Source organism: Euprymna scolopes, chromosome 4 (assembly GCF_053919585.1).
Source record: "Euprymna scolopes isolate OS-2025 chromosome 4, ASM5391958v1, whole genome shotgun sequence".
NCBI lineage: Eukaryota > Metazoa > Mollusca > Cephalopoda > Sepiida > Sepiolidae > Euprymna > Euprymna scolopes.
In genome coordinates, this window is record NC_136485.1 from 18,483,359 (window position 1) to 18,510,362 (window position 27,004).

The window sequence follows — 27,004 nt, forward strand, 5'->3', positions numbered from 1 at the left end:
CACGAAAAAATACCTGGAAAAGTCCATAAATCTAAACATTGAAATATTGATCACCACAATGAGAGACAACACCAAAAACAACAATACAGGAAACGATGAAAACAAGAAAATAAAAAGACAAGAAAAGAAAAACGGGAAGAGAAACAGTTACATGGACGATTTATCAGAATAACAAAAGAAGAGAACCATGAAAGCACTTGGATGTAGTTATGAAAAGGAGGGCACATGAACAGAGAAACAGAATCCCTACTGACAGCTGCACAGAACAAAGCAATTAGAACCAACCACTTTAAAGCTAAAGTAGATAAAACACAAGAAAACAGTAAATTCTTTTCCCCTTTTCTTTTCCTCTCCTTTTCACTCTTCCCCCCCCCTCAAATAAAGCTGGCATCAGCACAACTTTCACTATATCAAATAATCGAAGGGTCAAGGAGGATTGAAAAACCGAGGAGAGAAAGCACTAACCAGGCCATCGCTGGATGAGTGCAAAGAAAACTGGAACTTTGGGGAGACTTATTGCCACTCAAATTCCAGTGAGAACCAATGGCTGCTAGCAACAAGAAATCAATGATAAACGGTTGTTGCGATAACGCAAATTAATTTGCAAATGGTATCGATAGAGGTGGAGAGTACTGGAAATCTGGGGAGACTTGTTGTCACTCAAACCTCAGGGAATACCACAAGTTGTCCTTAAAGTGTATTTTCTGTGTGAAAACTCCTAGTGAGTGAATAATAATAATAATAATAATACCTCACTTCTCTGTTTTCCTCCTTTGACAACTTTGGCAGTGCTAACTGAGTTATTCCAAAGTATTTGCTATGACAGAATAACAAAAACCATATAAGTTGTTTAAACTTCAATTTTATGAGCCAACGTTTGTATTTAATCTAAAAATTAAGCAAATTATCAAGTTTCTTAATTTTTCCCCCCTCGTTTACCTTCACATGAACAAAAATTTTGTTTAGCTTTTTCTTCACTGTTTGTAACAAGAAAAAAATAGAATCACCATTTTGTCATGCTGAAAAAGAAAGAAATTATCAACATTGAAATGTATATCTATATAACGAAATAAAGTCAATCCTCCCGATCATCAAACTTTCTCAAATAAACCTTCCAAAAAAATGGTGGCATCCATTCTTACTCTCTACTACTTATCTACTCTCACCGCCCATAGTTAAACCGGACCATTTCTTAACAGAAGATAATTATGGTTAAATGACCTCAATTACTTCATGATGTCAATCAAAAGCACACAAAATCATTTAGTATTGAACTGTTTCGTTTCTAATAGTTAATTTCCACTTATGAATAACTATAATATTATTCATGAAAATAAAGTATTTAAAATCCATTTTCATAATTTATAAAAACACAGTTTTCAATGGTGAAACTAACAAAAACGTTGATTCTTACGAACACTTCGCACTTGCATTCCACATACAAAAATAAAAATATTCACAACGATTTACACATCTGCATCAGTAAATTAATTATTTTTTCTGATAATTTATTCTCTTTATTAATTTCATATATTTGCAAATAATGCATATTTCATTAAAACTATTTATTCTTCTTCTTCAAATGTTTCCATAACCGAAATAGGCATTAACACTTTCGTTTATATTAAACTAGTGGGGAGTATCCGGTGTTGCCCGAGTAGAAGATATTGGCACAAGGACGAAGCGATGTTAAGAATGGCTTCAACGTGATTAAAATAAAAAAAAAGATAGAGAGATAGGTTGGTAATTAGTTTTTCATGCTAACCATTAGGCCAAAGAGAATAGTGAATTCAATGAATTGGTAATTAACTTTTGCCCGAGTGGAGGATATTAGCAGAAGGACGAAATAAAAATTTTTTTTTTTAGCTAGAGAGAGAGGTGGAATGGAACTCGAAAATGTAGAGTAATTAGTCTTCCTCGCTAACCATTAGGCCAAAGAGGATAGTGAATTCAAGGAGTTGGTAATTAACTTAAGAATCATAGGAGTCGCCACGCATGCGCAGAAATGAACGTTACCTTTTAAACCTGGGCGGGGTCAGGTAAGGTATTTATTTGCTTCCCCACAAAAGCAAATTAAACACAAGGTCGTTTTTAATGTGGGGAGAAAACCAGCTCCCCAAAAAAGGGGCACTCTGGCAGTATCTAAATAAATAGTAATTATATCTTCCCCTACATTGACCAAGGACCAATTACTTGAGTGAAGCATCAGAACAGCTGGCTGGGGCCAGTTAAGCTTCCCGCTTTCTGTCGTTTGCGTTCGAATAGTTTCACTTTATTATATGTAAGAGACAAACAAATACTCGAGATGACAGCATGATGGGATGTCTATTTGCGAATGAGAGATATTACGATCTAGGTAGTATGCAAAAACTTCTTGCAAATCTGACGCAAGAAACCCCTTTTTAAAAGGCCTTGGCAGACATACGCAAACACTCGCTGCCATTTTGTCTTTTATATATTAGATTCAGAGTCAAGGTTTTAGTGAGCTATATCAATATTTTATTTTTTAAATTAAAATATCTGTGAATTTGTTTCACAAAAGTGGATACTCACATTTCTTGGCTATTGTACTTTGAAAAAATATGAAACCTTATTTAATACTTGTAAATGTTTTCAGTGTTTTCTTAAGTAAAACTGTGTTGCAAAAATACAATTATTATGTTAATTAATTAGTACTTTTAATTATACATATTTTTGTAAATTCTTATTTTTATCAAACCTGATCCAGTGAAAAATGTCGTCATCCAGGAAATAAGTCAATATCACAAGCATCTTTACTCACTTAAAAAGTGTATTACTTCAGCTTCATGTGTAATTCTACATTGATTTTACTCGGACGCACTTTTCATAACTGTGATTACCTGACTCTAAGTTTCAATATTTTCTGATATTTTCCCATATGTTTGTTCAGCGAAGGATAAAATCCTTTTACATTGAGAAAATATGTTTAGATACCATACACCAGTATTTTATATTTTCCCGGGTGATGCCGAAACAGGAGCCCATGCAAAATTCTAAAAGATTATTTACAGTGAAATGGATTTTTTAAATTTTTTTTCTAGGATTGATTCTCTACTATTTATTTTATATTTTTTTAAAATAAAACCAGTATTTTATGTTTTATCTGAGCAACATCAGGACACGAGTCCTACTAGTTTTAAATGATAAGAATTTGCTTTGTATGAATATGTTCAGATTAAAACCCAGCCGAAAAGCATGTGTGAGCATCATCGCTACTGATTCTGACAAAACGAGCAATATAGCCCCATAAAGGGGCTACAAAAACAACGCATGAGAAAATCAAACAATAAAAACAGAAGTTTTCTTTACTGAAGGTCAGTCTCCATTCAAAAACGAAGAAGACATCTATAAAATGGTAATAGAGGTAATTCTTCTAATAGAAAATCGGAATAATTCTTTAGATTATTTGGATTATTATTCAAACTATTATTCTCATCTTGCTTGTCATTTCCACAACTTTTCATCCGATGGACCCTACGACCTTCTTTAGATGGATTAATTATAACTCAACCTTTTATTTAATCCATGGAAGTAGCTTGTGATTGTCCCATCAGCCATAACATAGTACAAGAATTTTCATTTTAGTCTTATCTAGTACCGCCTTTAGTGAGGATTTAACCTTCAACCTTTATAGAACAGTCACTTATAACTTATTACTATGTAATATACTTAGTTGTTGTGCCACAGATCGATTTGAAAGCTATCACATGAATTTAGGGAGCTTTAAACCAAATCTTGTTTTAGCTACATAGTATTACTACTGAAAGAAGGTTACATCGGTCGAAACGTTGTGACAATAACAACTAAAGTGGGAATAAAATCCAAATGATTGAAATCATCATCTAAAAATTTTGAAACAAAACAATTCTTGTTTTCCAACAAAAAAGCAACAGTTAATAATAAGACCAACCATTCTTTTTGACGATCGGAAAACCATATTTTTGTTTGTTCGCAAATGCAAAAAGTTCTAATGTTATTATTGGATTTTTTTTTTACTTATCCACTGCATTTGGCAAATGCAATTTATTCTTTACTCAGGAGAATTAGCTTCATGAAACAAATAAATGAAATTCTCTGGAAGATTGAAAATTTCACCGCGGAGAAAAAAGAGACCATTTTTTTTAAGAATGGAATTATAAGTTCTCTGAAAGATGGCAGAAGATGAAATGTGAATTTGCTAAATATGATAAATAAAAATATACTTTAAATGTAAAAACAGGAAATATCTACTTTTTTCTTACTTAACTGAACAAATATTTTGGAAACTCATCATATTACAATTAATAATCAAATGAAAATATACTATTTTCATAATAATTCTTGCTATAATTGGAAAAAAAATTAAACAATCATCATTTCATATGAATTAGACGATTCCATTGTTGGCATTGGTTTCCCCTGATATCTTTTAGAAAGACATCGGGTATTTACAAGAGGGACCACATGAAGATTGCCAACATTCTAAGTGAAAGTGTTTCTGTAGAACGAACTGGATTCAAATTTGGTACACCATGGTTGTAAAACCAGTTTGTTAACCACTAAACCACCTTCACTCCCCTTTAAATATGGTGATACATTTAATTATCTGAATATCGATTATTAAAGATAAATTAATAATTTTTCCTTTAAGATTTTTCCTTTTAAGAAAAAAAAAGAGTAATGGAGGTACATTAAATTTTTAAACTGTTGGACAGCGTATAGGATTAATATTTCAATCCTTGGAAGAGATTAATCTTACGGTAGGCAGCAGATAATCTGACTGTTTCGAAGGTTTCACAAAATCTTCACAATGGATTTATTTTGAAGATATTTTGGTGTCCCTAGTATGGACTGGCTCATAAAGCAGCATGAAAATGAAAACATTATTTTGCCTTAGTATTAGCCTTAAATGGTTGGTTGCGGTTACCAACCAGAGAACTATGGGAAATTTCTCCCACGTATAGAAAAACTGACAGTTTATAAAGGCGAAAGAGACCCAAGAGAGGAAAATAAGGTTGCTTACATGCTAGAGTAGTATGCATGTGGGTTGACCCTGGTTTTGTATTCTGGAGCATTCCAACAGGGATATTGAAAATGATAGCTCACCTGAGGTGATGTTGTTAAGAGTTTAGTGTAAGGATGCTGACGAGCCCAAAAGTGGGACACTAGAGTCTGAGGTTCACTTTATCCTCTGAAATTAAAAGTTGTAGTTTGGAGAGGTCTGACGTTTTCCCAAGAAGTCTGAGCTAATTAATATAATAGAACAGGTAGCTTGTATAATTGGGACTAACCACTTGACACATTGTGAGTAGAGCCTGTTTTCATCCCCACTGTAAATGAGTAAGAGTGATGCCTGAGACTTGTTGATATGTATGGAAGATAGAGGTCAGAAGAACCATCAGACGATATGTTGTCGAATTGTGTGATGAAGCGCAGCAAGGGTCTCTGATTGACAAAATAGTGGCTGGTGGAACAGCTGACATTAATCGTGAAGTAGTAAGACCCATACCTGGCATAATGCCATGAGAATACTAGAGGGAAAATCCAGCCTGATTAAAATAGAAAATAGTCAATGACTAACAAAAGTTAAAAACAATAATAGGAATGATGTCTGATCTTTTCTTGGCTGGGGAGGAGGTCTTAGGATTTTTTTTTTAATTTGTATGAAAGGGAGGAATGTAACAGATTTGGAAAATGTGATGGGAAGACTAATGTAGTTTGCATAGCTAAGCTAAAAAGAAACAACTCAATATTTGAAGCAAATAATGGAAGGTTAAATAAATAATAAACACAAGTGAGAAGAATGGAAAATAGGTGTAAACACTATAATAAAGTTAAATAATGGTAAATATTTATGATAACGAAAATAAGTTATGAACAAGAATTGACTTTTGGCAAACATAAACGCTGATGTAAGGGCTAATATGGCACTATAGCCAAGATATAAGAAAAACTTCCTTTGCATGCAGTAGCATCTATTACAGAGTTTCAAGCAGATATCAACTGCCAACGAATGAAAAGAACCAGGAATTGTAAAGAGACATGTCTCCATTTGTCTGTGCACTATGCATTTCTGAAGTTAGAAAGAAAACCATAGATAAGGAAAACAGACTTACAGATAAGAAGGCAAAAAAGAAACGTAGTGGTGGATAGATCAACAAAATATACATAACAGCCACGGAAAGGATCACGTTAGATATGTTTAATTTGACAGAACAGAAATTGTATGAAAAGATGAACGTCGGACGCCAAGGAAGGTGGAGGGTGAAAGAGGCATGACTCCTGACCATGCATGCGGACTTTGGTACGGAATAGCCAAGAATAGATCTGTGAGCAGGATTTCTGTGCAGACAATTAAAAGAAGATTTTTGTTGTTGTTGAGAGACAGAGATAACCCCTCAATTCATAGTGTTGCCTGTTGTGAGGATTGAACCTTCAACCTCCAAAATACGCTCACTTAGACCTGATTTTTACTAAACACCTTTATCCGTTGTGTCACGTGTATATGTAGATTTCGAATTTGGCACAAAGCAAGAGATAAAGGTGAGAATGATAGTCTGAATGATCTAAATAATCCAAATTATCCTCCTCTCAAAAATTCAAAACATAGAATCAAAAGTTTCATTTTTCGATGGGACAAAACATGTCTAAACAATTTTTTTTTTTATGGAATAATAAAGCAAAACATTTTGGGTGAAACATGAATCATTTTTATTGTAAAATTCACTTTATTAACTGAATGACCTCCCCATCCCATACAATGAAAAATAAACTGATTGACTGAACTCTATAGCCCTCTTTCTCACAGAAGACATGTTGCTAGTTTTTTTCTACTCCATGGCTATTTTACAAAGAAGGTGCTCAACTGAGTTCCAATTCTTGGTTCCTTCATGTAAGACATTCACAGCGAGAACTCGTCTCTCCACTGCCATTGGAAAGAGCACTCATTTTTCCTCTGAATTCCCATAAACAGAGGTTCTTTTTTCTTACAAAGGAGTCACCATTTATAAAGACCCGGAGGCCACTCGAGTCTGAGGGTTAATGAGTATACGGTTAGTAAATGAGAAAATGTAGTAATCGTTAGTAGTGTAAATTTGGTAAATTTGTTTACATTGGACTTTAAGATTGTAGTCAACTGGAAAGAAGGAAAACGGACCAGAGTTCCACGGGTTAGGGAAGACAATTCCACGGGCGTGCAGTTCTAAGAAAGAAGCTTTGTTCATGGAATCTACATTTAGGTTTAGGCACAGATAAAAAGTGGGGGAAATTATTAAAAGTCGTTTCAGATAAATGGGTGTTTTTCATGAAAGTTTGGCAAGACAGAACCATAGACTGGAGCTCAGACGACCACTTGCCATGAAAATAACGATAGAACAGAAACAGGCTCACAATGTCTCTTCTGTAAGAAAGAGGTTGCAGGGAAGAGAAAGAGGCATCCATTACTAAGCTACAAAGTATTTTGAACTCTACTTTCCATTTATGCAACATATTCCCATAGAATCGACTGCCTGCAGATTGAAATCTGGTCCTCTTGAAGTCTAATGTCAACAAATATTTGTTATAAACCGTCCTAATCCTAACAGCCTCTAATCATCCAACTGAAAATCTTATTAACCTTCTCCTTGAGTTGCTTTTGACGTTGGTAAGTGGTAGTTAATTAGTATAATAAAAAGAAATACTAATTAAATAATTATATATATATATTTACCTTAAATGGGCTGGTCAAGGCACAGCCTAACAAATCGTTATGAGCATATGTATTAATATTCAATGTCCTCTGTTGAGGGGAGGTTTGAGTCAACCGCTGAAAAATAAAAATTTACTTAAAAGAAATTTATTGTTGTTATCATTATTTTCATAAATTCCACAAGAAACTGTTTCTATTCACCCTATATAATCAATGGTTGTAATCATCATCTTTATATAATTAAGTGAAACTGATCTAGTTCTTGAGGTTTGTCATCGATAGTTTTCATCTATCTAAATTACTCTTTAATTCTGACTAGCCAGTTAATTAGTACAATAATCGGTTTCTGTTCTTTAAAACTGAAGATTATAATCCTAAGCAACTTCATTGAATACATATTATATCCGTTTTCATATTTCCCTTACTAAGTGGCACTTTTCCATATATGCCAGAATTTCCATTGCCCGATCGTTTATGTTTATTAGCCAATGGAATCGTTGATTATGTTACAAATGGAGAATGCAAATCGAGTCCAAAATCGAGGGGTAATTATTTAATCACTACTTATATTTTATTTACATTAATACTTTACTTAAGTATTAACATTTTACTTCATAGATTTTTTTACATCAAATCCAATACTTGGGAATAATATATAAATCAGAAGAGCCTGTATATAGTCAATGAAAAAAGGTTAAAGAATAGAAGCTCCTGTTGCATAAAGGTAGATACCATAGGCTCTGATCAGTTGAGTTGAGATCATGTTATGACAGTGAGTTTCTGAACTGAACACAAAAATGGATTAGTTTTGTACAGAATGTTTGGTTTTTGACAGGGACGTGCAGAGAGGAGGGGTGCTAGGAGTGACCAAGCACCTGCTTCTTTTACTCCTGTTTTAAAAGTGTCCTTTTCAGAGGAAAGTATTATAGGCCTGTGCCCTGCCAAGACACTGTTTCTTTTTTATACTTGAGCACCTACCCATAAAAGTTCTCTGGTTTTTGGCATATCAGACATCTATTGGTGATTTAATGTCAAGGTAAATGAGTAAAACGGAATCTGTCTAAAAGCAGCAATCAGATACACCAAACTTCTGATGATGCTACTTTTTCTTTTAAAGAAAAGCATCACCATATCATAAGATATTTTGGTGCTTATGCACTTATGTTAATGTGCTATTTTTCTAATAGTATTTTCAAGTTAAATTGAAGTTTTACGATATCTTTTTTTTATTAAATTGTTAGGTGAAAGTACAAAATAGTTCTCGATATTTTCTCTATTTGCAAAGTTATAATAAGATCACACCATACTCATACATTCCATGGCCTTTTCACAAAAACACATACAAGTAATCCTCACTGTTGAAGAAGACATATTATCTAAACACTGGAAGAGATTCTCATTCAGTAACTGTACAACCATTCACGCGCTGATTCTAATTAATTGTTGATTGTTAATGCTTTTCAGTAATTAATTCTTATTTTCTTATTGTTATTATGTTGGATTCTGACATTTTGCTTATTTTTTTATGTTCAACAACAATTGGATTTGTTCATATCTCCACAGTTTTCACATCAATCCAATTTTTTGATGACAATGTCTGAAACTATTTAGTGTATGTTACAAGTTTGGCAAGGGGGAACCATATAAGTGCCACGAAGTGTCACAGTAAAACTTATTGAGTGGATTTCTATCAGTAGAAACAGTGACTAATGAGTCAACCTAATAGATTTGCCACTCGAAAAGGTAAATTTTACCCTTACAATTTTTATCTGTCTATACTTTTTAACCCTCTCCCTCTTAAAGTATTTATTTTGGTTTTCTGGTCATGTGATTATCCCTTTCTATCTTTTAAAGGACAACTAACTTATTTGAGAACCAATTTAAACCATAGCACTGGAAAAGTATGTTTGTTTTGATTTCACAATAATAAATCATATTTAGCAGGTATTTTTGTACTGAGAAAATATGATTCATTATCATAATATGCAAGTTAAATATTTGCATGTGAGTATCTGTTAGGCAAGTGTAAGAGTTAAGCCCAGCAGGATATTGTATCATTCTGGCTCGTGGTGAGTTCAATACAAAATACAAATGGCTGTGCCCATGTGTTCCATATTTATAGAAATCAGGGAAGGTTACTCTGGTTGCCTTCCTGTTCAAAGGAGATCACTCTGTTTGCCTACTATTGTTAAGGGCAGATAACTCTTATACCTATACATTCTCTTCTCCCCCCATGACCACAAGATGAATTGTTATGGGCATCTTCACCCACAGTCAAAAAATTTGTGTGACTTTACACACTTTTGTGGTGATAAATTCCTTGATGCTCTAGTTTTCTGACAAAACAAGAGGACTGATTGGGTGCACATATTTTCCCATGGTATCATCAACTTCCATTTCTTCTCACTGGATGATTCAATGTTGATGTGCCATTCAACCTCCATTGCTTCCTCAGAAAGTTGTTCGTGTGGGGGGATTAGCGTTTATAGATATGTTCGAAGTTCTTAGTGTGGTATAATGTGGGACATCCACAATTGGATAAATTTTATGGAGAAGCTTTACTTTATTGCTCACATCTACTCACACTTGATACTGTCGGTGCCCCTGTGTCTCAATGATCTTTCCAATCTTCATCCATTAACGTGGGTAGTTACCGTCTTGGTTCTGGATCTGGAAAAAATTTCCTACTTCCTGGAGTGGACAACAATGCTGGTTGTAGAACTGTTTATTCCACATGTGCCTCTTGGCCATTGCCACCTTTCCTAATTCACCTATTTCTCTCCACTGCTTCCTTGTTTGGTATTTATCCCATAAGATAGGAAGGCGATCTTTAATGACCCGACCATATAGCATTACAGCTAGAGACATGTCAAGGTCTTGGACGGGAGTCTTTCGATGGGTTAGTAATGCCTGAGCAGCCCGATCGTGGTATAGGCGTCCATAACTGTCCATGTTGTCAGCTAGTACACGCTTTGCAGTTTGAATGGCTAATTCTGTGTGACTGTTGCTTTGAGCATAATAAACCGATGAAAAAAGGAGTCATACTTCTGAGACTCAAATAGTAGTTTACCATCTGAAGTTCTCAAGGTATCACATATCGTTTTTGCCTTTCATAATGTACTTAGGGCCATTTCAATCCATCTAGTATATTGATCCGTATACACCATAAAGTGTATATCAATGAAATCGACCACCACTTGTTGGAATGAAAATTCTGGGTCCACTGGGGACGTTAAGGGTTCCCTAGGCTGAGATGGTGCAATTGTGTTGCAAGTGGAGCACTGGGATTTGGTTTGCCTAATGTTAGCATCTAAACTCAGCCAGAACAATCATGTTCTTGTATCCACTAGCATACCATTTACGCCTTGATTTGCAGCGTGATAACTCCTTCCAGGCAGTATAATTCTTCACACATAGGCCAGAAAACTCAAACCATGGATGAGATATTGTTGTGTGACTGAGGGAAACCATTTTGAATTAGACCTCTCAAAGCCCTGCATTCTTCATCTGTGGCTGCCACAGCTGTAATTCTTTCCCATGTGATAGCTTTCAATCCTTTCCCATTTCAATTTAGGGTCATTCTTGTATTGATGTGAAAGCGGTTTTAACTGCAGTATCAATCATTTAGTTCTGGTCTTTTGGTGGGGTACCTGCTGGATATTGAGATGCACAATCAGGGGCTAAATTGAGTTTTCCAGGGTGATGTTTTATCCGTAATTTTTACATCAGTGTGTTTTTCTTGAAATTTAACAAGCGGGAGTTTTTGATATTCTGTAAATTCTGTAAAATATCTTTATCAGTGGTAAGTGATCCACTGTTATCAGTAAGTCTGGGTATCCAAGTATGAACATCCGGCACGATTTTAGCTGATAGACTAGGATTAAAGCTTCTCCTTTCACCGGTGCATATCATGATTCCATATCATTTGTAAAATGAGATCCAGCCAAAATGAGCTTCCAATGACCGTCCCCACAACTCATGTTCACTTCACCCTTACATTTGCAATGTTTCTTAAATAGGAAATACAATGTCCCTATCTTACTATAATCTGTCGCCAGTCCTGTTACCCTGTTCATTTCGAATGTTTCGATACCTTTTCACTATCACTCTCTTTGATTCCTGGAATATGTGCTCCAGTGTTTTATCCCAACAGAATGTTTTATTCTTTGCATAAAACAGGGTTCTCTTGATGTGCAGCCATTATTGGTTATGCCTTTTATCCAGTGGATGGTACTGATATGGGTACCCGAGAAGTCTTTGAATTTTGAGCCTGACCAAGCAAGTCTGGGCCCCGGTATCTGCAAATGCTTCAATGAAATGGGTGTGCATTTTTGGGTTTCTTTTGCACCTGCCTATAGGTTGTATGACTCTTGGGAATCATAGTTATCTCTACTGTAACTGAGGAGAAGTAATTCTGGGGGACATGCCTGAAATTGCTCCTCATCCCACTCAAAGAAGCACATTTGTTGGCTGTTTCTTATCGTCTCTGCGCGCAGAAAATTTATCTGGGATATTATTCATAAACATAAATAACTCCCCCCTTCTCAATACTTTGCTTGTGGCTTCCGTTCTGGACTCCTTAAATTTACAGCATACTTTTTTTAGCTGCCCTACCACCCCGCAAAAGTAGCACGAGTCCAACTGCTGGACAATCTTTTTGATTTATCGATCCTCCTGGGTGTGACGCCTTCCCACAACCGTTGCAATGTTTAGTATACCATGGAGTTACAAAGATCTTTGTCTCCTGGTTGTGCTGTTCATGGTCTGAACTTTGTACACCAGATAGCGTCAGAGGGTGTGTGGCATTGTTAAAATAAGGAGTTGACTTACCCGTTACCTCTAGGCAGACCAATCGAGAGAACTTCTGCTCCAATGAAGTAAGCAAAGCTACCTCTGCCAGTATCCTTTTCTTGTGCTTGATATTATGGAACCCCACTATCATCTGCCTAGCAACCATATTGTCTGAATGGTTGACAAGTCGGTTTGTTTGGACACTGAATACCAAAATTCACAAAATTTGGCTTGGCCACGTAACCTCAATAAAAAATGAGTTACTGGCTCACTCTTGTTCTGTTTCATGGAGTGGAATTTCTGTTGGTCAATTTCTTTGTGCAATCCTCGCATGGCCACCAGATGTATCTGATGAAGAAGGTAATCCCCTGAGGCAGAGTTGAGCCTTTCCAGCCCTACAAGTTCAAACAGTAACCTGTTTGTTTCCAGTATACAGATCTCCCATAGTTCATTCCAGATTACGGCTGGGTCTTCCAATCCACATACCTCTTTGTATCACACCCAGGTGTCCAAGAATAGCACCTATTTCCCATCAGTTGTATCAAGTCCTATCAGGGGTCATTCTGTTTTTTTTTTATTGTTCATATGTTGGGACGACTGTGAAGCATTTCTATACTCTGTTCTATGTTTTCTTTCTGCAACTCAATGAGTTGCTTTAATAAAAGCATATTTTCTATGGTATTTTGACAGTAATTCAATGTCCAATGCTGTCGTACAAGTTTTCATGCTTTACAGTGAAACTCTGTTCGTAGTGCCATGTAAGAGTGAAGAACAGCAGGATATTGTATCCTTCTGGCTTGTGGTGAGCTCAATATAAAATATAAAGGGCTGTGTGTTTTGTATTTATAGAAATCAGGGGAGGTTACTCTGGTTGCTTTGTCCAGAGGAGATCACTCTGGTTTCCTCCAATTGTCAGGGGCAGATAACTCTTATAGCTATACGGCAAGGAAACATTATTTTATATTTTATTGTTTCCATTTGAAGGACAAGCTTTCCAAGACTATATGAAAGGATAAAAGCCGTAGAACATAGTTATTTAGTGAGGTTATTACAAATTACAGCTTATTAGAACAATTAAATGGGAGAGTTATGAAACTAATAATGATAGACAACATACAGCGAAAGAGGGTGAGAATTAAAGACAGAACCTTTTTAAATGATATATCACTTGGTGATTTAATTGCAAATTACGACTACCTACAACATTTAAAATGAAATTTCTTTCAAATGTAACTCAATCTCAAAACTGATGAATATTTTAACATGTATTTTGTGTGTTTAAAGTGCATAGGAAAAAATCCTTAGAGGAATAGAGGTTGATTAACGCTGCTTGAGTACAATAATAGATATATGCATGGCTTTATGTAACCGGAAAAGCAACAGACAACTCGACATCAAACTGGAATGAATGACGTAATGAAGTCTACCAAGACGGACAAATATAGATGAGCATGCAGCTTACTTAATCAAAGAAACAACAGGTGGATCATTACAACGACAGTGCGGATACAAAAACTGGAAGGAGGCCAAAAGACAAAATGGCGCGACAATCACACTAGACATCTATGTGCTACATGCAAGAATAAAATTTGAACTGTAGAGGTCAATGAGCGAAAGGGTCAACTAAAAACACTGGATATCTTTATTTATATAAAGTTAAGTCTGTGTATAGGTGTATATATGTGTATGAATGGGATTCACTTCTAAACTAATTAACTAATCATTATGAATTTTGAAACACATTTACTAGGCGTAAGGGTGCATAGTATGAACTATGTTTAGTTTAGTTTTATGTACAAAGTACAAAGACGAAGGCAGCTTCAGTCAAAATTCAGATATCTTAATTTTTGTGAAATTTGAACAATTAGTATTAAACATCTGGGAAATCCGATGTTGCCCAGGATTGAATGAAGATCAACGAATGTTATACACTTCCAATACTTTTATTGTTATCGAAGTCGATAAAATCGCACATTTTTTCAATTAAATCGATTGATTGCCTGCTTTAGTTGGGGATCCATCATGGTGCACCAGAAGGAAGCTCGACATGCCTTTACAAAGTGACTTAGTCCACAATACATTGTAGTCTATATTACACTATAGAGAACCTAATGTTGATTCTATAAAAGTATTTGTATATAATGACTTGAATTATTGTTCAAAATGCAAAAATCAAGTATCATGGTTCAATTGTACTCTAAATAGAAACATTCATTTTGAATGCATTCTTACCTTCTCACATGAACTTGTGATGTTAGGTTGTATAAGGGTATTAACTTTGATGTTCCTTATTTAATTGGATCTTTTCGATTATCATTTTTTTATATTTACCATAAACATTTTGATAAAAACTTATCTAAAAACCTTCTCAAACACATAAAGTACACTTGTATGAAATTTCAAAAAATCGGCCCAGATGTTTTGCAGTCCATAAGAGCTCACACACACATTTGATAGATAGATAGATAGATAGATAGATAGATAGATAGATAGTCCCTAAATTTCAGTTTCTTTGGAAAAATTTAAAGGACTTTAGAAGGAAAAAACATCCACTTGAAAATTCAAATATTTAAGATATGCATCAAATGTGATCCATATTAATTAAGCAAGATTCCCTGAATTTCAAAGTGATAGAAATTTAATAAGAATTGCGTCAGTTTATGAATTATTTGCAAATAACAGCTTAGAATAATTAAAATGCAAAGAACTTTCAAACATAACTCAATCTTAAAATTAATGAATATTTTAGCATGTATTTTATGTGAGTAAAATATATATGAAAAAGTTTTTTTGGAAAAAAAAATATTGCTTAAATTAACTTCAGTATAATAATAGATTATAGCTACTAAATTTTTAAGTGAAAAAAATAAATGTTGAATAATGTTAAAACATCTTCCGTTTGGTGATTCATACTCACCCATCGCAAAGCTTGTAGTAGAAGCGCTTTGTGGTTACTCGCAGAATTCATTAAATCACGTTTCACTTTAGAAAAATCTAAAGGGGTATCAGGTTTGTTTTGCGGGGATCTAGAATGTATAGATTTATACAATAAATGAATAAATTGAATGAATGTACATTTATAAAATTGAGAAAATAAAAGAAATAAGAAAAAAAAACAATGTAGTAGTAATATTAGCAGTAATAATATTTTGTCTTTCATAACAGTAGTAGCAGGGAGATGGTAGTGGCTAAGTGGTTAACGACACAGACTGAAACCTGCGGGTGCTAAGTTCGAATCTATTTAATTCCACTCAGAACCCTTTCACATAGGGATATTAGCAGGGGTGTGCAGAAAGAGAGTGCTAGGGGTGTTCAACCACCTGCTCCTTTTACTCCTTTTTTAAAAGTGCCCTTTTCAGAGGAATGCATTACAGGGCTGTGCCCTACCGAGACGGCGTTAATTACTATATTTTTGCTGTTTTTGTTTTTTTTTTCACTTGAGCACCTGCCCTGAAAATTTTCTCTGCATGTCACTGAATATTAGCAACTTTCATCTGATCCACTCATGAGTATCCAATGTTTTTATAGAAAGAAATCAGTTCTATGGTTATTTTATGGCAAGTGCTCGACTGAGCTTCAATCGCCCTGTAAAATATTCAAAAGAAATACTTGTCTAGCTGCAACCACTTCCCACAAGTTCCCCCATTCTCTACCTATGCCTAAATCTAAACGTAATTTCCATAATATTTTTTCTTAGAACTGCTCTGCTCGCCTATGGAACTCTATACCGTGGCCCTGCTTTTCAGCTGACTAAATCATGGTCGTCTTCAAGTCCAATGTAAACAAGTTCTTGTTGAGTTGTCCCCTTAAATAATCAAATTTTACCCAATTTTCATCCACTATTAATCATTACGCTTCTATCTCACTGATCACCTTACACTCATTAGCCCTTATCCTTGAGTGGCCTTCAAGTCTTAATAAGTGATAACTCGCATATAAAAAAATTCTACCCAGAAAGATATCAGGGAAAAGAATGTCAACAATCATTTGGAATAAAAGAATGATGCTTAACAATAACAATCTGGCCTTCGGGTAAAGATCAAAGTGTAGTATCTGTTCTTCAGATACAGCACTTCAATTTCTTGTTCTCTGTCAGTGGAGGAGAAATCCTTCATGACTGAGACAATTTTTATTTTTGTTCCTTTTCTCCACATTAAAAAACGACCCTGGTGTCTAACTCTGTCCCGTGGGGAGGCATTGTAAATAGGAACAATAACAATAACAGCAGCAGCAGCAGCAATGGCAATCCTCTTGTCACTGATTATCCAGCAACGAAAATACTTCATTCGGTGAATAAAATGGATCTCACAAATATAGAAAACTGAACATCAATCCAGCTACTGCTGCTTCTATTTTCTGTCAAACCACAAGATCACCAACGTTTTTCGTCATTGATGCCAAACATCATAAGCATATATGAACAGCGGTCTAAAAGTAATGCCTCCTATTTTTTAATCCACCCAAATAGGTCAGAGGAAAGTGCAAATTACATTGTTATGATGGCTGAACTTATGTATTCATAAATTCAAAGTTTCATCTGGAGCACAAAAGGTCGCTTGATTTAATGGTACCACCCCCATCTTTGTAGCTCTTCAACTTCTTCAGTTAAAAAATAGGAGGCTTTACTTTTGGAACGACCCTCATATTTTCTCTATTTTGAAAACACAATTAGATCACACAAGCTCATATATTTCTTTGCTTGTTTACATAAACACATTTATGTAACAGCCACTGTTGAATATTTAATATTTTGCATTTCACAACTCTCCTGCTGCTGACAACCTACCAACTCAGTTGATCTAGTAATAATCATTATCGAAGCAGTTTATTCTGATACTTCATGAAGGCAGACTAATTTTATTATCGACTGCTACAAAATTGTCATTTTGCGGATTAAATCCAACTCACTACTACTTGCGATAAACTGTCCTTTTCAGGACAAGTTCATTTGTCACACTACTATATGAATGCAATGAATTGACTTTTTCAGGACAGATTTTCGATTTGCTTTCATATCAAAATGCTTACATAATCATTATCATCGAGTGACATTTGGCTTTGGTAAGTGATGACTAGGGCTATGACAAGAGAATATTCTTTTCATTGTTTTGACTCTCGAGTATATAATTATATACAAACTTTTAAGAATCGTTTCTAATTCCAGACTTATTCACTGAATCACACTAACATACAAAACTAATTTGAATAACAAACAATGTCGAGAAAGAAAAATCCTGTTAAATGAAGGCCACAAATAAAAACATTAAATTAAATAAAAATCCAAGAGCATGTTATTTGGATTTTTTGGACTTCTGCTTTCATTTTCACAACATTTTGGTTGATGTAACCTTGGATCTTCTTCAGGTCTATCAAAGTGTCAAATTCGGGAATTTTTCTGTCAAACTCGGGAATCTGCATATAATTTGGAATGGAACCTTTTATTTTCTTTACTTGCAGACCCATGGCACAGAGGTTAGAGTACTTGGAAAAATTCATTTGGCTGACGGAACAAGAGCATGCTACTCTCGTGAAGTAACTAAAGGGTCAGTTCAAAATTCCATGCAGATTCCCAAGCTGAACAGAATCATTACTGAGTTCAACAAGGTACACCTGAAGAAGGTCGGAGGTTACATCAACTAAAACGTTGTGAAACTGACACTCAAGATGAGAATTGTAGTCCGAAGAATCCAAATAATATGAATAACCAACCCTTATCTCAAAAATTCAGAAACGTAAATTCAAGAAAATTTATATATTTAATCTATTACGACTACTGCTACTACTACTATTACAAGCCACAACAACAAACAAGCAAAATATTTATTGATAATCGAAAGATATTTGTTGATTAAATAATTAAATAAGATAAAAATGTGTGGCATGTGCGTCGAAAAACATTCGTTTTTTTTTTTACCTTTTTTGCTTATAAATCAATTTTTTTTGTTATCTAAACAATATTTAATTTAATTCAGCAAATTCATATTTTTCGTTTTCGAAGTTTCTGAATCTTTGGAATTTTTAGGTTTTTTTTTTTTTTTTTTTTTAAACATATTCCCTTGCGTTAAAGATAAGATTACATTATTATTGACACCGATTATAATTCTTATGCGATGAGTCGACAACCAGTCACTAACATAATAATGACTGCTGCTGCTGTTTTCTGGGGGTTTTTTTACATAGAAGTCATCACTTATCAAGGCCCAGAGGCCATTCGAGGTTAAAGAGTGTACAGTAGTCAAAGGGACAATATCATAGTAATCATTAGTAGTGTAAATTTGGTAAATTGGATTACAATTGTTGTTGTTTATGTTGAGCATCATTCATTCATTTATTTTGAATGAATCGGATGATTATTGTTGGCATTCCTTTCCTCGATATCTTTCTAGTTAAAATATTTCTGGAAAGGTGTTGGGTACTTACAGGAGGCACAACATGAAAGTTGCCAACTTAGTGAAAATGTTTCTGTGGAACGAACTGGATTTGAACTTGCAGGTTGTCAGTCTGTATTAGTAACCACTTAACCAGCATCACCTTCCTGCTACTGCTGCTGCTATGATAGGCAAAACATTACTACTACTACTACTACTACTACTACTACTACTTCGCTCTTATCTCATTTCTTTTTTTTTTTTTTTTTTTTTGGTTTTCCTCATGGAATTGTTCAAAATTGAACCGAGTAATCTTTATCATCGAGTGACATTTGGCTTTGGTAAGTGATGACTAGGGCTATGACAAGAGAATATTCTTTTCATTGTTTTGACTCTCGAGTATATATCCGACACAGACTCAGTTAATCAACCGAGAACCACATCACTCTATCTAAAACCATATAAGATATCAACGGATATATACTCGAGAGTCAAAATAATGAAAACAATGTGATGACCTATGACAATGAAAAAATATTTTCAAGCAAATACGTAACTAGAGTTAATAAATTACAATATGAAACTTATTTTAATCTATTTGAAATTATTATACGTACACATACACATACATATAAGTGTGTGCTTTAGTAAAATATGCTTTTTCAATTATATTTTATCTTTTATTTTTTCATCCTTTTTTTAGAAACCTAATGTTTGTTTAATATAACAAGAGACCATATATAAAAGAATGACAGTATAGCTACATTCTAAGTTCCAAATATTTATTTTTCTTACCAAACAGCATATAAAAATTTGGGTGCATTGTTTACAGATCTGTTTCGTTATGCAGAAACAATCAATTATTATTACGTCAATATTGGATTTTTTTGTGTGTATATCTCACAGAAAAATAGAATTTTTTTGCTGAGAAAGAAATATGCATTGACAATATAATGTTGGAAAAAGAAATTTCAGACTGATATTTATTTAAGTAGCCATCTTGGTATTTGACATAATAATAATTGATTGTTTCTGTGTAACAAAACAGATCTGTAAAAAATGTACCGAAGTTCTGATATTCTGAAAGAACTGTTTGGTAAGAAAAATAAATATTTGAAACTTGAAATGTAGCTATACTGTTATTCGTTTATATATACATATATATATATATATATATATATATATATATATATATATATATATATATATATATATATATATATATATAAATGTTTAGAGGTACAGAATTTGTATATAGTTTTAAATAAAGTACTAGGCGGAAGTTTCTCGAGAGCTCTTTCGGCTATCATCTCGTCAGGAGTAAATCGATAGCAATCTAAATAATATTGTAACGAAAATAAAGAGTTCTATTGGGGAACTTATTAAATGTGCCAAACGTACGGGGACATTAATTAAATTTATTTACGTTTAAAAACGATTAAAATATTGGCACAACGAGGGAGAAAAGAAAAAAAAAAAAAAAGCGGGAGAAAAATTTCAAAGTTCCCCAAAGAGAAACAATGCGTTTGATGTTTCTTTTTGCCGGCACAAAGAAGGTTGACGCACCGCGATAGAGACGGCCTCCAAAATCTTTAAATGGTTTTTGGAGTCCGCTCTATGTAGCACATCGAACCAATCTATTTTATATCTATCGGCACAGCACGGGTTGTCAACCAAATGCTGGCCAATAGCAGAGTCCAAGGCTGCAGAAGGAGGGAGACCACCAGACCCCATCCTCCCTTGTCTGATCTTCGATGGAACATGCTGGTTTATAAGAGTCAAAAGGTGCACGGATGTTCGCCCAACATAACCAGCATCGCACTGGCATCTAAACTGATATACAATATTACTATTTTGGATGTAAGGCAAACTATCCTTGCGGAAGGACGGAAAAGCAGGTCTCGTAGTATATACGGCACCAACTTACTTTCGGAAGAACCCCCCCCCATCAGCCTTTTCTTTTATATCGTAAGCTTCTTAAAACGTTACTAGCTTAAGTTCAGAATAAAATCACGATTTTCTTTTAACGGCTAATTTCAAAAAAAAATGTTTTGAACGCTACTAACTGAATTTCTTTCAATGCAGTTTGCAATTTGGAGACGGAATTGTTTTTGTTGAGATAAGTGATTTCAATCATGCTTTTTATTTTAGATTTAAAATATTAACAACTCCATTTTATTTCAGTATTTAATTTGTGTATTTCTGTTTTATTAAATGCTAGCTTTTTTTTTCTCCTCGTACATATGTTTATTTATCTACCGAGTTGATAGCAAAAATTACGAATTATACTCATTTTTAGTTCGTGTGAGGGGAATCTATCACCATACTTTCCCTTAAACACGTCTGTTGGACTTTTATTAAGTACAATACTTAATAGTTTTTTTTTTGTTTTTTTTGTTTTTTTAATGGAGAGTAGAAAACGCATTGTGGATGCGTTATCGGCAGCTCCTATTACTCTCGCTTCTTCTTATTTGTCCCTCAGTCCTCATTTTTTAAATGAGTGATTTTTCGGACAAAGGGAGAAGAAAAAGCTGTTTTCTAGGTTGGCAGTATTTTTGCGAACAGTTGGCTGAGATGGCGGAAATTTTCTGTTTCTATGTCTATCCTTGTAGCCATGTCACTAGTAAGGGTGCTGGAGGTAAACGTTTTGTCTGGGCTGACGTTATCCGCCTGATAGTCAGGGACCCGAACCTTGGATTAACCACTAAGGAGGCTGTCCTATCAGCAGGTGCAAAGTACTGGGGCTGCTGTATTGCCATTTGGTGAATGGATTCTGGACCATGCAGTAGCTTCTGGTGGGGCCTCTCGATGCCATACTAGTGGGTAATTGTTACGGCTTTACCTTATCATTAGCTACAAATAAAAAAAAAAATTCTTCGTTTCTTTTTCTCTCTTAATTTCCCCTCTCTGTCCTGCTCTAAGTAAATCTGTCGACCTAGTCCACAAATTCCTAAATTTCATCATGACAAGTTTCAAGAAAAAATACACGATTAAACCCGGTTCTCCAACTTCCAACGTAGACCCCTACTACCATGTCTCCTTCTCCAACATCAGGGGTCTTCGTTCTAACCTTCCAGAGGTTGAAACCCAATTACAGGAGACTAAACCAGACCTTTTATTTTTAAGTGAAACTGGCATTGGACAGGCTATTTCCCTAGATGAGTTTGCAATTTCAGGATACTCTAACTTAATTTCTAAATCTGACCCCCAAGATCGCCATGGGCATGGAATATGTGCCTATATTAGGGATAGCTTTCCATGTGGTAGGGACATCTCCAGGGAAGATCCTAACTTACCCTATATGTGCTTCCGGGTTGCTTTAGCTCACACTACTGCATTTATATTTACTCTCTATCGCCCCCACAACAGCGGAGTTACTATCTTTCAAAGCATATCTGAGAAAATTGACCAAGTCCTTTCTACTTATCCTTCAGCTAACATTCACATATGTGGAGACTTCAATGTTCACAACGTCGAATGGTTGACCCACTCAAACAAGACCGATGATGAGGGGAGGTTCTGTCATGATTTCTCCATTGCCTATGACCTCACTCAGATTGTTCAGGAACCTACCCGTGTGCCCGATAATGACGGCCAGTATGCGAGCCTACTAGACCTTTTTCTCACAACTTGCCCTGAACTATGTTCAGTTTCTGTTCTGTCGCCTCTTGGATCTTCCGACCACTCTGTTGTATCAATTAAGATAAAAATGAAATGTAATAAGTCCCCAGACGTACCTCTTCATCGTACAGTATATCGATACACTAAGGCTGACTGGGATAGCTTCCGTACATTTATATCTGATCTACCTCTGCATTCCATGTTTAAAAAGGATGTGTCCTCTATAGTATTAGACTTAACTGAATGGTTAATTGTAGGTATTGACCATTTCATACCCTCTAAAAAGTTTCAGCAAAAACCTAACAGCCAGCCATGGTTCTCTCCAGAATGTGCTGCTGCCATTGCGCACAGAAATCACTTTTTCCACTGCTTCAAACGTAATAGATGTATGGAAACTAAAGCCGTTTTCAGGACTGCCAGCAACCATTGTAAGAAAGTAATAAGGAACGCAAGAGTGTTGTATGCTCAATCTGTTAAGTCCAAAGTAGTTGAGCAGCGGCTTGGTTCCCACCAGTTTTGGCAAATAGCAAACAGAATCCTGAACAGAAGCGTGTGCTCCATCCCAACTACTATCAATGGACCTGAGGTAATCTCGTCAGCATCAGACAAAGCCAAACTCTTTGTCAAGAACTTTGCAGCTAATTCTACCCTTTGCGACCAAGACCGCCAACCCCCAATATTTCCTCCTGTATCAGAAAACACGCTATGTGATATACGTATATCTGTACGTGATGTTGCGAAGCTAATCAAAAACCTTGATTCGAGTAAAGCAACTGGCCCTGATGGTATTCCAATTATAGTACTCAAAAAACTTCAACCTGAATTAGCGCCCATACTTACAAAACTGTTTAAACGTTGTCTTAAGGAGAATAGTTTCCCATCTCCCTGGAAAATCTCATCAGTATGCCCTGTATTTAAGAATTCAGGTGATCGCTCATTCCCCTCTCAGTACAGGCCAATAAGTCTCCTGTGCGTCATGAGTAAGTTGCTAGAATCTGTGTTAAATACAGAAGTAATCAAACATCTCAACAAAAATAACCTTCTTAGTGACACTCAATATGGTTTCCGTTCTGCTAGATCTACAGCAGATGTCCTTACAGTTATATCGCATAGGATTAGCAAATCTCTCGACGGTGGTAATCTTTCTAGGGCAATTGCTCTTGACATATCTAAGGCCTTTGATAGGGTATGGCATAAAGGTTTACTTCATAAGATCGCTAGCTATGGTATAGCTGGAAAAGTCTTCTCAATTATTAAATCATTTCTTTCTGATAGGTTCATAAGAGTAGTAGTTGAGGGGCAAAAATCAGAAGCTCTCAGTATTAATGCCGGTGTCCCTCAGGGATCCATCCTGGGCCCAACTCTTTTCCTGATCTACATTAATGATCTTCCAAATCATATCCTTACATCATCTGTAGACATTTATGCTGACGACACTACCATTTATGGTACCACATCTAAGACAGTAAACGACCAAGTTCTCTCCAATTCTCTCTCCTCTGATCTTGAGCACATAGTACAATGGGGAAAGGAGTGGCTGGTTACTTTTAATGCATCTAAAACCAAGCTTCTCTCTTTACATCATCAACATTCTAATTCACATTTGTCATCAATTGAAATGAATGGCTCTCGTCTTCAGGAGGCCTCAAGTTTTGACAAGCTTCTGGGCTTGACCATTACTCCTGATCTTAAATGGAACACGTATATCAAATCTGTTGCCAAGGCCGCTGGAAAAATGGTGGGATCTTTCTATCGATCCAGTAGATATCTCACTGCTGATGCTATTCTCTACCTATATAAGAGCCAGGTACGTCCAAGGATGGAATACTGTTGCCACATCTGGGCAGGAGCTGCTAGAAAGGACTTGTCCTGCCTTGATAGAGTTCAAAATAGACTTTGTAGCCTCGTAGGAGATGTCCTTTTCTCCTCCTTGCAACCTCTATCTCACAGAAGAGATGTTGCGAGTTTGTCTCTGATGTATCGTTATTTTCATGGAAAGTGTTCGAATGAGCTTCAATCTATGGTCCCCCCTCGCCAAACTTTCACAAGAAACACTCGTCTCGCTGTAAACACTATCAATAATTTCCCCCACTCTTTATCTGTGCCTAAACCTAAACGTAGATTCCATGAACAAAGCTTCTTTCTTAGAACTGCACGCCTATGGAATTGTCTTCCGTTTTCCTGCTTTCCGGCTGACTACAATATGGTTGTGTTCAAGTCTAAAGTAAATAAGTTCTTGATGAGCCGTTCCATATAAGTTATTAAATTTACCAAATTTTCATTACTAATGATTACTATATTGACCAATTTCTACTGTACACTCTTTAACCCTTATCCTTGAGTGGCCTCTGGGCCTTGATAATGTGGTGATACCCTTGTAAAAAAAAAAAAAAAAAAAAAAAATATATACCAAACGCAAGGTCACCGAATTGAAGCAGTCGTAAATACTTCTCCGAATCTGTTTGGAAATTCTATTACTCCCCTCCCCAATCCACGGTAATTTCAAATAAACCGGGCATTTCAAGGGTCCAAACTTTTTTTTAAAGGTTGCGGATTTTAAATCCCCTAAAAATATATATATATATATTTCGGTATATGACGACCCTTAAAGTTAAAAAATCATCATTAAAAAACAATATTTCATAAGATACCAGGTGTTGCAATCTCTAGCCTAGGCTAAACAAACATGGTTTCGTGATTTAGCAGCCGTCTTATACAAACGATATATGATAAATTTATTAAAATTTGCTCCAATTTTGTACCTCGTCTTATCTGACGGTCGCCTTATACACCGAAATATATATATATATATATATATATATATATATATAAGAATGACAAATGTCTGATACAATAAGTGAATGACAAAAGTCTATATTCCAAATTACAAGATGTTGACCATCTTACCGTTTATACCTTTAAGTAAATTGACATGCACAGTTCTTGTCAATTTACTTAAAGAAATAAGCGGTAAGATGGTTAACATCTTGTAATTTGGAACACAGACATTTGTCATTTATTTGTAATATGCTCTGTAATTACATTGAACTTCATAAATTAAAGGATTTGTATAAATAAAAGGTGAAATAAGGAAATATATTTCCACATAACTATATATATATATATATATATATGGTAGCTTCATTTAGTTTTGACAGACTATAGATACCCAATGTAGGGGTGCCTGCATGTGGAATTTTTGTGGCAAGAGAACACAATCTCCAATCACACCTCCTCTGAGTTAGAATTGTTAAATACCAGTGGCAAGTGGAGGTTCAAGATGACTGGAAACAAGATAAGTGATGAGCACATAGAGCGCTGAGAATTCCCAAATGGTCACCCATCTGGTAGTAGTCAGGCTCAATGTTGCTTAACTTTGATGATCTGATGAGAACAGGTGTGTTAACATAATTATGCCATATATATATATACAAATTGCATAAATCCCTTAATTTAAATTTGTTATTTAAAATCCGTGGTTAAATGTCAGCTTATTATAATCAAGTATTATTTCCTTAAACCTTATTCAAGTTATATCCCTTAAATTATACTGAGCAACAATAGAATGAATTCTCTTATTAAGAAGTATAAACAGAATGCTACCATGCAGATGCCTGATTTTAAACGAAACTTTATCTCTTTCTCTCCTTGAAGTTACAACTAATCAGATGTGTCCAGCCTAGCTATTCATTTTTTTCCTAGATTTCGTCATATCTCAGTTCTGGTCAGTGTAGATAGGATTTCTAGGCAACCATTTCAGCATGCCATTTTTCTATTGTATCAGAATTCGTCTTTAGAATAACTTTCAGATTATTTCATACTAAATTCTATTTGCTAAACATTACCCATGCAGTTTCTATAAATTATGTGCCCTGGCAATGCATGCATTTCTATTGCTTTAGAGACTTTTAATGTAGATTATTTCATTAGTAGTTATATCTTTTTATCAATCATGTTTTATTATGACTCTGTGACTTTCTTACGTTTGTCTATGACAACCCGTCAATGTGATAAATAAATATATATATAAATAAATAAATAAATAAATATATATATATACATACACACACACACACACACACACACACATATATATATATATATATATATATATATATATATATATATATATATATATATATATATATATAGCCTTGGAATTTTTTTAACCATTAAAACTATATTTTAAAAAAACTTATTTAATTTTTATATCATTCGTTGGAAAAGTATTTGTCAGTAAGCCATTTAATCACTGCATCAACTTGCTCTCTCGAATTCACGATGGTCCTAATGTATATATATATATGTGTGTGTATATATATATATATATATATATATATTATATATATATATATATATATTATATATATATATATATATATATATATATATATATATATATATATATATATATATATATATATATATATATATGTGTGTGTGTGTATATAGTGGTTGTATAGATTGGTTTCCTAGAAGTAAATCCAATGAAAACCATGTGATTATTGAAGAGTGCTCAATGGAGGACAGAGATGAT

The 27,004-nt window shown here is 34.8% G+C and overlaps 1 protein-coding gene across 4 annotated transcripts in view; it reads right to left on the reverse strand.

Moving 5' to 3' along the window:
* Positions 1-27,004, reverse strand: part of LOC145266889 (lisH domain-containing protein ARMC9-like) — a 317,027-nt gene that overhangs the window by 238,350 nt on the left and 51,673 nt on the right. For 3 of the 4 annotated variants that reach the window (XM_080122667.1, XM_080122658.1, XM_080122685.1), the window contains 2 exons: positions 15,396-15,504; positions 7,709-7,804 (listed from right to left, as the gene is read on the reverse strand). In XM_080122667.1, the coding sequence (XP_079978793.1) occupies positions 7,709-7,804; positions 15,396-15,504 (205 nt within the window). The remainder of the gene's footprint in view (positions 1-7,708; positions 7,805-15,395; positions 15,505-27,004) is intronic. The other variant, XM_080122676.1, reaches the window with a different exon arrangement.